Source organism: Saccoglossus kowalevskii, chromosome 14 (genome assembly GCF_978046115.1).
Source record: "Saccoglossus kowalevskii chromosome 14, keSacKowa6.1, whole genome shotgun sequence".
Classification (NCBI taxonomy): Eukaryota; Metazoa; Hemichordata; class Enteropneusta; family Harrimaniidae; genus Saccoglossus; species Saccoglossus kowalevskii.
In genome coordinates, this window is record NC_140654.1 from 21,342,846 (window position 1) to 21,357,520 (window position 14,675).

General features: G+C 35.6%; 2 protein-coding genes across 2 annotated transcripts; both read left to right on the top strand.

The window, feature by feature from the left end:
• The first annotated feature begins 4,191 nt into the window (after positions 1–4,191).
• On the top strand, positions 4,192–5,733 carry LOC146734572 (cytochrome P450 1A1-like). Its single transcript, XM_085507525.1, has one exon. It carries the CDS (start codon positions 4,192–4,194, stop codon positions 5,731–5,733), a length of 1,542 nt encoding a protein of 513 aa, XP_085363651.1.
• Positions 5,734–9,965: 4,232 nt separating this feature from the next.
• On the top strand, positions 9,966–11,507 carry LOC100371494 (cytochrome P450 1A1-like). The gene has a single exon (XM_085507526.1). The coding sequence runs from the start codon at positions 9,966–9,968 to the stop codon at positions 11,505–11,507; it is 1,542 nt and encodes a 513-aa protein (XP_085363652.1).
• The last annotated feature ends 3,168 nt before the right edge of the window (positions 11,508–14,675 follow it).

Genomic DNA, 14,675 nt, shown 5'->3' on the forward strand with positions numbered 1-14,675 from the left:
CATAAATCACATCCCTTTTTATTTTGCTGAATAGATTAGCTCTAATTAATACCAGTGGATAAAAGTTGCGACTTTTACCTGACCCGACTTATAGTTATTATTAAGTCAGTATTTCCAGTGTGGTAACATGTATAATACCTTCTATGGACCAGATAGATATACTGAACCCATGCCAACAGCCGATTAAATATAACTACAAGAAAGAAGTTTCGTCACTAGAACCAATTTATGCAAATGCTCAAATGAAATGGATTATTTATATAGCCGTCTGGTGGTCACCATGCTGTTGCCCTCATTAATACGCGGAGTAAATTTGAGCTTTTAAATTCACACCGTAAATCAAACAATGGGGATGAACTTATGAATTATATTGAACTTAGAAACCGGTATATGTAAAGCGAGAGAGTATAAGTTTAGACAACGTAATACTAGTATGTTGTAACATTACACACAGAATCATTTTTGAAGGATGGAAAATGGACTGTTTTACAAGAGGGCAATATTTAGTTGAATTGAAAGAATGGAAATAAAATGCTTAATGTATAACCAGAAAATGATGATGTAACTTTTAAAAGAAACATTATTGACAAATAATAAGACGACTCTCATTGTTATGTGAATCTAATGTGCCTTTAGCGTTTAACAGTGACATTACGTTGAAAGAAGTCACAACTTGTATCGAAAACACAAGGAACGGGAAAGGAAACCGATCCGGATGGAATTGTGAATGGAATCTCTCGTTACTTGCATGAGTTTTGACAACCCTGTGGACAATGTACAACGAAATAAAACCTTGTGTACTGTGTATTGGGTGACTTACAGAATATTTGACTGCACTACACGACAAGGTTGTATGCTAAGCTTTTTATTATTTAGTTTATTTGTTAATGGACTTACTTTCTATATGGATAAGCATTACTGTAACAATAGGGGTATATGCGTCACACATGATTTCACAAATATAATGTAAGCTAATGATATTGCCGATGTGTCCGACACGCCTATTCTATTCTACAGAGAAAGTTAAAGTAGCTACGGCGATTTTGTGATCATTGAGGCATGGTGGTAAATTTAGATAAAATTTAAAAATCGTAGTTTTCCGTAATGGGTGAGTTTCGAGGGTTATGAAAATTTGTTATTCAAATGCACCCCAGTTGAGCCTAGTAAAGCAATACAACTATCTGGGTTTATTATTTTCATCAAAATTAGTCTGGACGGCGGCAAGAAAATGTATGGGAAATATGTGGTTAAGAGTACTCGATAATTGGGGAGAGTGTGCAATTTATTTTTTGTATATTTTTTTTAAGATGCTGAAGTGCTTTCAGGTAACTAATCTCAACTATAGAGGACCTCAATCACAATAGAAAGACCTACTAGTATTTGTGGCAAAAGGTTATATATATTATACATGTACATTTTGTATTCAAATTAAGTCTATGACCTAGTTTCAACAGCACGGACGTGACCCAATTGAATATAATATGCAGTCGAGCTTTGAGAAATATAATCACCAACATAACGAGTACTCGTCCTCATCACCTGACATCTAATATGTAGATTTCTTTGTTTCATCCACAGCCAGGTGTCCGGGAACTTTCTTAGTTACACACGAATTATGTAGCACAGATATTATAAACTAAGTTTGGTTTACTGCTGACAAAAAACACTACTACTGATATTCAGGGATATGCAGAAAAAAGAAGAAAAATTGAAATAAAATGTACATTTTCAGAATGTATGAATCATATCCGTAGATGGCTGAGTACTGATGACATTTACCAAACTTTTACCATCAAATGCATGCTCGTATACATCAGATAGGATTGTGGGTAATCACAGGCACGATGTATTAACCTACGTTTTGCAGCTGCCAATCTTTTATGACATGAAAAACATATGATTGGAAATTCAACTTGGTTTTTCCATATGATTCTACCATCAGTTTAGCTCGCCAAATTCCAGCTTTGTAAACATGGACATCACAGACAACCGAGTTACTTCTGCTCTACCATGGTTTTTAGTAACCGGGGTTCTAATGTGAGGAATTGCCACATTACTTGCGTATATGCTCACATTGTGTACAGCAGAAAGAGGGGGGCCATTGCCAGGCATGCCCGGACCACGGGGGTGGCCGATAGTTGGATCGCTCTTTTCACTTAGTAAGTTTCCTCGGAACACTGTTTTATCATGTCTAGTTCAAAATCGTTTGAATTGTTTCACAATTAAACGTGTTCAATGTTTCCACTCAGAGTTATATTTACGGAAAAAGTTCCTCAATGCCCCCTCACCCCTAACACTCCAGTCCCCCAATGTAATTCAATATGCCCCGTCAAATAATAAATAAGTGACCCAAAAATGGATCTATACAATTGAAAGAAAAGAGGGGTACTTGAGAGGCTGGGTTAGGATTAGAGTGACGGGTAAGGGGGGAGGTCCTGAGGAACTCTTATCCTATACTAACTCAGAGTCAACTATCGGGTTAAAGTGATATCACGTTTTTTTTTACAAAAAATGAATCCGAGACCCCAACTTTTATACGACATTCTAAAGCAATTGGCTATATAATAAAGTATCAGAGATTTCCAAGAACTTTGATGAAACTGTCTGGATTGCCCTAAAATTTAGAAGTTCTTTTTAAAATTAGATAAAGTGACCCTGGACTATTATAACGATTGAAACTTATTCACCGTTTTACCTGCATTAAAACATGGGGGGTATGCGCCCTCATTGGGCATTTTTTTTATAGCACGTACTCTCAATATAACTTGAAAGAATATGAGTAGGGTCTTAATACAACGATTTTATATATATTAACTTTTAAAATATTGTATAAGAAATGTTCATATCACAAAAACATTAATAATCGACATCTCGTAAACTGACCTGCAGCTTGACTATTCCAGTCAATATGCATCTAGATCTGCTAGTAATTGCAACAAGAAGTCTTTTTGTGGTAACAGGTCACAAATAACCGGCCAAAACCATATATACTGAAATCTATGTATGGAAAAGTTGTTAAATATAATAATGCCATCTGTCCACTATTTGACCAAAAGCAAATGCTTATTCTCGTCAGCGTTTATATAACATCTCGAATTTAATAATTAAAAACACGTGTGATAGCTTGTGCCAATAATATCTGTCTAATCGCTGGATACACATGTTCACATGTTGCTATGTTACTATGGAAATCATCCGAACCAAATGGGTCAGCTTCCTAGCTTTATCAATTTCTGTTCGTGTGGAACAGCTCTCCGACCTTTGTTTTTCACTGTATTTTGTATCAAATAAAAACTTATTTTCGCACAAGAATATACTAGTAGTATATCAATTTAATGTTTGCAAATGAGGTTTATTTAAAAAAGTTAGATACTATATTTTTGAACATAAAAGTATAAATTACAGAAGAAATGAACATTAGATGCGAAATTGAGTGAAAATCAAAAGTTGGAAAATGTGCTTCACAATAGTAAGATTTGAGAAATCTAGGGAACTGACATATTCGGTAAATAGTTTGAACTGGTGCACAGCTTTACAAATTACCCAGAATTCGCTATGATTTGTACTATTATATATTGATTTTTACTAAACCCTTTTACTGGCTTATCCAAAAGAGTCTGATGTATTTATTTTTCAAAAGTATGTTTTGCAATGTTTGATTGGAATGCCAAATATACCACAAATTCTGGCCAAATTTATAGAGGTGATAAAAATGCCAGAGGAAATATAATGCCCAACATAAGTACTCTCCCTCATTAACTGACATCTAATATGTATATATATTTCTTTGGTTCATCCACAACCAGGTGTTGGGGGACTTTCTGAGATACACACACGAATTATATAGCATGGTTATTATAAAACTAGGTTTGGTTTACTGTTGACAAAAACACTACTACTATATTCAGCGATGTGCAGAAAAAAAGAAGAAAAATTGAAATAAAATGTATGTTTTCAGAATGCATGAATCATACCCGTAGATGGCTGTTTACTGATGACGTTTACTAAACTGTTACCAACCAATGCATATTAATACACATCAGATAGGATTGTGGGTAATCGCAGACACGATGCAGTGACCTACTTTTTGTAGCTGCCAACCGTTCACGACATAAAAAAACATTGAAATTATTGAAAACTCGGGCCTTTTATTCTGCTATCATTTTATCACCGAATTCCAGCTTTTTAAACATGAACATCACAGACAACCCAGTTACTTCTGTTCTCCTACGGTTTTTAGTAACCGTGGTTCTAATGGCAGGAATTACCACATTACTCGCACATATGCTCACATTGTGTACAGCAGAAAGATGGCGGCCAGTACCAGGCATGCCCGGACCACGGGGGTGGCCTATAGTTGGATCGCTCTTTTCGCTTGGTAAGTTTCCTCATTTAAAACTAATGGAAATGGCACGTATTTATGGCAACGTGTATCAACTTCGTCTTGGTAATCAATACGTCGTTGTCGTGAATGGAATACGAGCGATAAAGGAATCCTTACTGAAAAAATCGGTGCATTTTGCTGGACGGCCTGCATTTCCATCGATGACTTTTACAAAGAAGTATGTAGGGGTTGTGTTTGACTCGTATAATGAGAATTGGAAGAGTCAGCGTGTGATAATCGATTCGTCGCTCAAGAAATTTACAAGTGGGCCAACTGCACTGGAAGACGTAGTTACATCAGCGGCAATGAATGTTGTGAACAGCTTGACCAATCATGGAATCGCAAAATTTGATGCCTATGATGATATTTACGTTGCTGTGGGCAACGTAACCTGCTTCGTCCTATTCGGAAAACGCTACAGTCACAATGACAATAATTTCAAAAAGGTCCTGTACCTTAGTAAGCAGTTTGATACCGCGATCACGGGAAAGGGAAACATCATCGACTATCTACCATGGATGACATTTGCAATGAGAAAGGTGTTTGCGAAACTTGGAAATGACTTCGACGAGTTTAACAGGTTCATAGATGAGCAGATGAACTCGCATGTAAGTAGCAATTATAAAGCAAGAAGTGTGGTGGATAGCATGATTAGAATACGCAACGATGCGGGAAAGACTAAAGGCTGCCCGCTAAAAACAAAACCTGATATTAAGCGGATGCTGTGTTGTTTATTTGGGGCTGGCTATGAAAACACCACTAATACAATATACTACTTGGTGCTCTACATGATCATACATCCGGAAATTCAGTGCAAAGTACACGAAGAAATTGACAGAGTAGTAACCAGAGATCGACTACCGACACTTTCTGATCGAGCAAAATTGCCATATACAGATGCTGTCGTACAGGAAGTTATCCGTCATGCGTCGCTTTTCCCGTTGTCGATACCATATTCGACCTTGAACGACACGGATATTCTTGGGTACACAATCCCGAAAGAGACGCCTATATTCGTGAACCTGTGGTCTGTAAACTACGACGAAAGCGAGTGGAAAGACCCACATCGATTCAACCCTGATCGATTTCTTTCTGACGACGGCTTGTCAGTGAAGAAATCACAGGTCGCTAAGATTGTTGCTTTTGGTTTAGGGAAAAAGCGATGCCCAGGTCAGCAGCTGGCACAATTGGAATTGTTCCTGTTTTTCGCGATTTTCATGCATCAGTGCCAATTTGAAAAGTGTGAAGGTGACAATCCGCAGTTGACAAGTGTGTATGGATTGACTTTACGACCAGTGCCATTCAGAGTTGTCACGAAGCAAAGAGGACCAGTACTAGGAATTGAGTGAGCTACTATTTTGAATAACAGGGCGAAAAGGTGTTTTTAGCTCCGCTGTCGACGAAGTCGAGCGGAGCTTATGGTATTACTGATTGTCCTACGGCGTCCGGCGTCCGGCGTCGCCGTCGTCGCCGTCGCCGTCATCGCTAACTTTACATTTTCGACTTCTTTTTAATAACCACAAACTGTATCGCTGTGAAACTTTCTAGGAAGGTACCTTGGGTGTGGATATGTTCAATTGTCTTATTTATAGCGAATATTTTTTGTCATTTTTGGTCAAAAATGCTATTTTCGACTTCTTCTTGAAAACCCCTAGCCCGAATCCTGTGATACTTGGTATGATAATCAGATTTGTTCATGTTGTGATGATATCTTTAATTCTCTAATTTTCATGAATATTTTTGTCATTTTTGGTAAAAAGTGATATTTTTGACTTCTTGAAAAAACCGCTGGTCCAATTGCTTTGATACTACATTTCTATGTAGTACATATGGTCCTCTTTCAGATTTGTTCATTTCGTGATGATATCTTTAATTCTCTAATTTTCATGAATATTTTTGTCATTTTTTGGTAAAAAGTGATATTTACGACTCCTTGTTAAAACCGCAAGTCTAATTCCTTTGATATTATATATACTACATAAGCATATATGTAGACCTCTCTCAGATTTGTTCTTTTCGTGATGATTTTGTTCTTCAATTATCCTATTTTAATGAGTATTTTTGATAAAAAGTTATAAAAAGTCTGATTGCTTTACTACTATACATATTGTTCATTTTCGAATCATATCTTCTGTTCTTTAATTGCAATGTGCATTAATAACAGCGGAGCTATCTCAACCGACAGGCCGCTAGTTTTTTTCTTTTGTTTATTTTTTAAATACGCTAAAAATTGTCATCATGTAAGGAAAACTATCTGTTATTAGGAAAACCCAGTTTCACGTGTTGGATATACACCACTGCATTAATACAATTTTTTTAATTACTAAATATACACAAGTATTATTGTATTGTACCTTACCATGTATATTACGTTTACTTTTATTTCATTATATAGTGATTCTCGATCTTTATTCTTATTATCGTAACTCCAGTGTTATTGTATTATTATCATACTTTATTAAATAGGGTAAAACAATCAGTTGGTGCTGCGACTTATCAACCTGATGGCTCCAGGAAAATGTTTATAAATTTTCTGAAATAAAGTATTTAAAAACCACTGATTTAACTGCGTCCGAACGGGGACTAACAAAGTATTACCGCGGTGTTCACGTATCAGGAAATTTCAATGCCAACATTTGTATAACTACACCTTCCATATTGATTGTACACCCACCACATGAACTTGACTATTAAATTTCAATCTCACGTTTAAGAAAAGTCCAGTAGAATTACATTTTTATGAATTAATTAGGTTACCAGACAATTTACGACTCAGAAATGTCATGGAAAATGGTCAAAATTTGCATTTTGTGTTGGTTTGTATGCTCAGATTGTTACATCATGTTTCGAAATTGTGCTTGCCCGGTGCAAGACGAAACACTCGGATAGTATTATTGATAGGAATTCTAATATTGTTAAGAAATATAATGACATGTAATTTAGTCAGTTTGCAGTGTTATAATAGTTTTTTTTAATTATTATTCAATTCAAACCAAAATGCCTTAAGGTGTGTAGGACACTGTTAGGGAATTGTACGTGGCATCTGGGATATCACTCGAGTAAGGTTTATTAAAGTAAGGGAAGGGTAAATAAACAAAAAGCAATTTACTTTAGTAGTGACACTGTTCGTGATTTGTTCACTTGCGTCTGTGTCTTTGGTTCCGCCCTTCGTGTTATTCAAGCAATACAAGTCGGGAAATGAGCGTGATTTCTGTCCCGTCTATCTTGTTTTCTGTCGTGTTTTAACTACGTTTTTTGTATCAATTAATATCAACAGTACCCTGGTACATTTCATTTAGGATAATCCAGACATGTGATGTGCTACGTCACGACAGTGTATGTTATACGTTGTAGTATCACCCATGTCTAGCACGTAGCAAACAATTGAAACTATAAATTTGTCCCTATCCTTATTTTCATTTTTTTAAATATAGTTCTCGGAACACTGTTTTATCATGTCTAATTCAAAATCGTTAGAATTGTTCCATAATTGAACGTGTTCAAAGTTTCCACTCAGAATGATATTTACGGAAAAAGTTCCTCAATGCCCCCTCACCCCTAACACTCCAGTCCCGCAATGTAATTCAATATGCCCGTCAAATAATAAATAAGTGACCCAAAAAATGGATATATACAATTGAAAGAGAGGGGAGATACTTGAGAGGCTGTGTTAGGATTAGAGTAACGGGTAATGGGATCCGGAGGAACTCTTATCCTATACTAACTCAGAGTCAACTATCGGGGTAAAGTGATATCACGTTTTTTACAAAAAAATGAATCCGCGACCCCAATTTTTTTCGTATATGACATTCTAAAGCAATTGGCTATATAGTAACAAAGTATCAGAGATGTCCAAGAACTTTAATGGAACTGTCTGGATTGCCCTAAAATTTAGAAGTTCTTCTTAAAATTAGATAAAGTGACTCTGGACGATTTTAACGATTGAAAGTTTTTCACCGTTTTATCAGGATTAAAACATACGGGATATGCGCCCTCATGCGGCATTATTTTTATAGCACGTGCTCTCAATATAACTTGAAAGAATATGAGTAGGGTCTTAATACAACAATTATATATCTATATATATATTAATTTTTAAAATATTGTATAAGAAATGTTCATATCACGAAAACATTAATTATCGACGTCTCGTAAACTGACCTGCAGCTTGATTATTCCAGTCAATATGCATCTAGTTCTGATACTAATTGCAACAAGTGGTCTTTTTGTGGTAACAGGTCACAAATAACCGGCCAAAACAATATATACTGAAATCTAAGTATGGAAAAGTTGTTAAATATAATAATGCCATCTGTCCACTATTTCACCAAAAGCAAATGGTTATTCTCGTCAGCGTTTATATAACATCTCGAATTTAATAATTAAAAACACGTGTGATAGCTTGTGCCAATAATATCTGTCTAATCGCTGGATACACTTGTTCACATGTTGCTATGTTACTATGGAAATCATCCGAACCAAATGGGTCAGCTTCCTAGCTTTATCAATTTATGCTCGTGTGGAACAGCTCTCCGACCTTTGTTTTTCACTGTATTTTGTATCAAGTAAAAACTTATTTTCGCACAAGAATATACTAGTAGTATATCAATTTAATGTTTGCAAATGAGGTTTATTTAAAGTTAGATCTTTGAAATAATTTTATTAGAAAATTGCTTTAAATCATCGAATACATGATTAGTGTTTTTGAATGATTGTTATTTCAACTGACTTTGAACAAAATTATTTTCCAAACAAACTTAAATTTGTATACTATATTTTTGAACATAAAAGTATAAATTACGGAAGAAATGAACATTAGATGCAAAATTGAGTGAAAATCAAAAGTTGGAAAATGTGCTTCACACTAGTAAGATTTGAGAAATCTAGGGAGCTGACATATTCGGTAAATAGTTTGAACTGGTGCACAGCTCTACAAATTACCCAGTATTCACTATGATTTGTACCATTGGATATTGATTTTTACTAATCCCTTTTACTGGCTTATCCCAAAGAGTCTGATGTATTTATTTTTCAAAAGTATGTTTTGTAATGTTTGATTGAAATGCCAAATATACCACAAACTCTGGCCAAATTCATAGAGGTGATAAAATGCCAAGGGAAATATAATAACCAACATAAGTACTCGCCCTCATTACCTGACATCTAATATGTATATTTCTTAGTTTCATCCACAACCAGGTGTTGGGGGACTTTCTGAGTTACACACGAATTATATAGCATGGTTATTATAAACTAGGTTTGGTTTACTGTTGACAAAAAACACTACTACTATATTCAGCGATGTGCAGAAAAAAAAGAAAAAAATTGAAATAAACTGTACGTTTTCAGAATGCATGAATCATATCCGTAGACGGTTGTTTACTGATGACATTTACTAAACTTTTACCAACCAATGCATATTAATACACATCAGAAAGGATTGTGGGTAATCGCAGACACATGTCGTGACCTACTTTTTGTGGCTGCCAACCTTTCACGACATGAAGAAACATTGAAAGTATTGAAAACTCGGGTCTTTTATTCTGCCATCATTTTATCACCGAATTCCAGCTTTGTAAACATGAACATCACAGACAACCCAGTTACTTCTGTTCTCCTACGGTTTTTAGTAACCGTGGTTCTAATGGCAGGAATTACCACATTACTCGCACATATGCTCACATTGTGTACAGCAGAAAGATGGCGGCCATTACCAGGCATACCCGGACCACGGGGGTGGCCTATAGTTGGATCGCTCTTTTCGCTTGGTAAGTTTCCTCATTTAAAACTAATGGAAATGGCATGTATTTATGGCAACGTGTATCAAATTCGTCTTGGTAATCAATACGTCGTTGTCGTGAATGGAATACGAGCGATAAAGGAATCCTTACTGAAAAAATCGGTGCATTTTGCTGGACGGCCTGCATTTCCATCGATGACTTTTACAAAGAAGTATGTAGGGGTTGTGTTTGACTCGTATAATGAGAATTGGAAGAGTCAGCGTGTGATAATCGATTCGTCGCTCAAGAAATTTACAAGTGGGCCAACTGCACTGGAAGACGTAGTTACATCAGCGGCAATGGATGTTGTGAACAACTTGACCAATCATGAAATCTCAAAATTGGATGCCTATGATGATATTTACGTTGCTGTGGGCAACGTAACCTGCTTCGTCCTATTCGGAAAACGCTACAGTCACAATGACAATAATTTCAAAAAGGTCCTGTATCTTAGTAAGCTGTTTGCCACCGCAATCACGGGGAAGGGAAACGTCGTCGACTATCTACCATGGATGACATTTGCAATGAGAAAGGTGTTCGCGAAAGTTGGAGATGACCTTGACGAGTTTAACAGGTTCATAGATGAGCAGATGAACTCGCATGTAAGTAGCAACTATAAAGCAAGAAGTGTGATGGATAGTCTGATTGGAATATGCAACGATGCGGAAAAGACTGAAGGTTGTCCACTAAAAACAAAAACTGATATTAAGCGGATGCTGTGTTGTTTATTTGGGGCTGGCTATGAAAACACCACTAACACAATATACTACTTGGTACTCTACATGATCATACATCCGGAAATTCAGTGCAAAGTACACAAAGAGATTGACCGAGTAGTCGGCAGAGATCGACTACCGACACTTTCTGATCGAGCAAAATTGCCTTACACAGATGCTGTCCTGCAGGAAGTTATCCGTCATGCGTCGCTTGCTCCGTTGACGATACCATATTCGACCTTGAACGACACGCATCTCCTTGGGTACACAATCCCGAAAGAGACGCCTATATTCGTGAACCTGTGGTCTGTAAACTACGACGAAAACGAGTGGAAAGACCCACATCGATTCAACCCTGGTCGATTTCTTTCTGACGACGGCTTGTCAGTGAAGAAATCACAGGTGGCAAAGATTGTTGCTTTTGGTTTAGGGAAAAAGCGATGTCCAGGTGAGCAGCTGGCACAATTGGAATTGTTCCTGTTTTTCGCGATTTTCATGCATCAGTGCCAATTTGAAAAGTGTGAAGGTGACAATCCGCAGTTGACAAGTGTGTATGGGTTGACTTTACGACCAGTACCATTCAGAGTTGTCACGAAGCAAAGAGGACCAGTACTAGGAATGAAGTGAGCTACTATTTTGAATAACAGAGCGAAAGGGAGTTTATTTTTTTGGTTTATTTTTTAAATACACCAAATTTTTTTATCATGTCAGGAAAACTATCTGTTATTGGGAAAACCCATTTTCACGTGTTGAATATAGACCACTACATTTATATAATTTTTGTAATTACTAAATATACACAAGTAGTATTGTATTGTACTTTACCGTGTATATTACGTGTACTTTTATTTCATTATATTGTGATTCTCGATCTTTATTCTTATTATCGTAACTCCAGTGTTATTATATTATTATCATACTTAATTAAATAGGGTAAAACAACCAGTTAGTGCTAAGACTTATCAACCTGATGGCTCCAGGAAAATGTTTATAAATTCTCTGAAATAAAGTATTTAAAAACCACTGATTTAACTGCGTCCGAACGGGGACTAACAAAATATTACCGCGGTGTTCACGTAAAAGAAAATTTCAATGCCAACATTTGTATAACCATACCTTCCATATTGATTGTACACCCACCACATGAACTTGACTATTAAATTTCAATCTCACGTTTAAGAAAGGTCCAGTAGAATTACATTTTTATGAATTAATTAGGTTACCAGACAATTTACGACTCAGAAATGTCATGGAAAATGGTCAAAATTTGCATTTTGTGTTGGTTTGTATGGTCAGATTGTTACATCATGTTTCGAAATTGTGCTTGCCCGGTGCAAGACGAAACACTCAGATAGGAATTATAATATTGTTAAGAAATATAATGACATGTAATTTAGTCAGTTTGCAGTGTTATAATAGTTTTTTTTAATTATTATTCAATTCAAACCAAAATGCCTTAAGGTGTGTAGGACACTGTTAGGGAATTGTACGTGGCATCTGGGATATCACTCGAGTAAGGTTTATTAAAGTAAGGGAAGGGTAAATAAACAAAAAGCAATTTACTTTAGTAGTGACACTGTTCGTGATTTGTTCACTTGCGTCTGTGTCTTTGGTTCCGCCCTTCGTGTTATTCAAGCAATACAAGTCGGGAAATGAGCGTGATTTCTGTCCCGTCTATCTTGTTTTCTGTCGTGTTTTAACTACGTTTTTTGTATCAATTAATATCAACAGTACCCTGGTACATTTCATTTAGGATGATCCAGACATGTGATGTGCTACGTCACGACAGTGTATGTTATACGTTGTAGTATCACCCATGTCTAGCACGTAGCAAACAATTGAAACTATAAATTTGTCCCTATCATTATTTTCATTTTTTTAAATATAGTTCTCGGAACACTGTTTTATCATGTCTAATTCAAAATCGTTAGAATTGTTCCATAATTGAACGTGTTCAAAGTTTCCACTCAGAATGATATTTACGGAAAAAGTTCCTCAATGCCCCCTCACCCCTAACACTCCAGTCCCGCAATGTAATTCAATATGCCCGTCAAATAATAAATAAGTGACCCAAAAAATGGATATATACAATTGAAAGAGAGGGGAGATACTTGAGAGGCTGTGTTAGGATTAGAGTAACGGGTAATGGGATCCGGAGGAACTCTTATCCTATACTAACTCAGAGTCAACTATCGGGGTAAAGTGATATCACGTTTTTTACAAAAAAATGAATCCGCGACCCCAATTTTTTTCGTATATGACATTCTAAAGCAATTGGCTATATAGTAACAAAGTATCAGAGATGTCCAAGAACTTTAATGGAACTGTCTGGATTGCCCTAAAATTTAGAAGTTCTTCTTAAAATTAGATAAAGTGACTCTGGACGATTTTAACGATTGACAGTTTTTCACCGTTTTATCAGCATTAAAACATACGGGATATGCGCCCTCATGCGGCATTATTTTTATAGCACGTGCTCTCAATATAACTTGAAAGAATATGAGTAGGGTCTTAATACAACAATTATATATATATATATATATATTAATTTTTAAAATATTGTATAAGAAATGTTCATATCACGAAAACATTAATTATCGACGTCTCGTAAACTGACCTGCAGCTTGATTATTCCAGTCAATATGCATCTAGTTCTGATACTAATTGCAACAAGTGGTCTTTTTGTGGTAACAGGTCACAAATAACCGGCCAAAACAATATATACTGAAATCTAAGTATGGAAAAGTTGTTAAATATAATAATGCCATCTGTCCACTATTTCACCAAAAGCAAATGGTTATTCTCGTCAGCGTTTATATAACATCTCGAATTTAATAATTAAAAACACGTGTGATAGCTTGTGCCAATAATATCTGTCTAATCGCTGGATACACATGTTCACATGTTGCTATGTTACTATGGAAATCATCCGAACCAAATGGGTCAGCTTCCTAGCTTTATCAATTTCTGCTCGTGTGGAACAGCTCTCCGACCTTTGTTTTTCACTGTATTTTGTATCAAATAAAAACTTATTTTCGCACAAGAATATACTAGTAGCATATCAATTTAATGTTTGCAAATGAGGTTTATTTAAAGTTAGATCTTTGAAATAATTTTATTAGAAAATTACTCTAAATCATCGAATACATGATTAGTGTTTCAACTGGCTTTAAACAAAATTAATTTCCAAACAAACTTAAATTTGTATACTATATTTTTGAACATAAAAGTATGAATTACAGAAGAAATGAACATTAGATGCGAAATTGAGTGAAAATCAAAAGTTGGAAAATGTGCTTCACAATAGTAAGATTTGAGAAATCTAGGGAGCTGACATATTCGGTAAATAGTTTGAACTGGTGCACAGCTTTACAAATTACCCAGAATTCACTATGATTTGTACTATTATATATTGATTTTTACTAAACCCTTTTACTGGCTTATCCAAAAGAGTCTGATGTATTTATTTTTCAAAAGTATGTTTTGTAATGTTTGATTGGAATGCCAAATATACCACAAATTCTGGCCAAATTTATAGAGGTGATAAAAATGCCAGAGGAAATATAATGGCCAACATATGTACTCTCCCTCATTAACTGACATCTAATATGTATATATATTTCTTTGTTTCATCCACAACCAGGTGTTGGGGGACTTTCTGAGATACACACACGAATTATATAGCATAGTTATTATAAAACTAGGTTTGGTTTACTGTTGACAAAAAACACTACTACTATATTCAGCGATGTGCAGAAAAAAAGAAGAAAAATTGAAATAAAATGTATGTTTTCA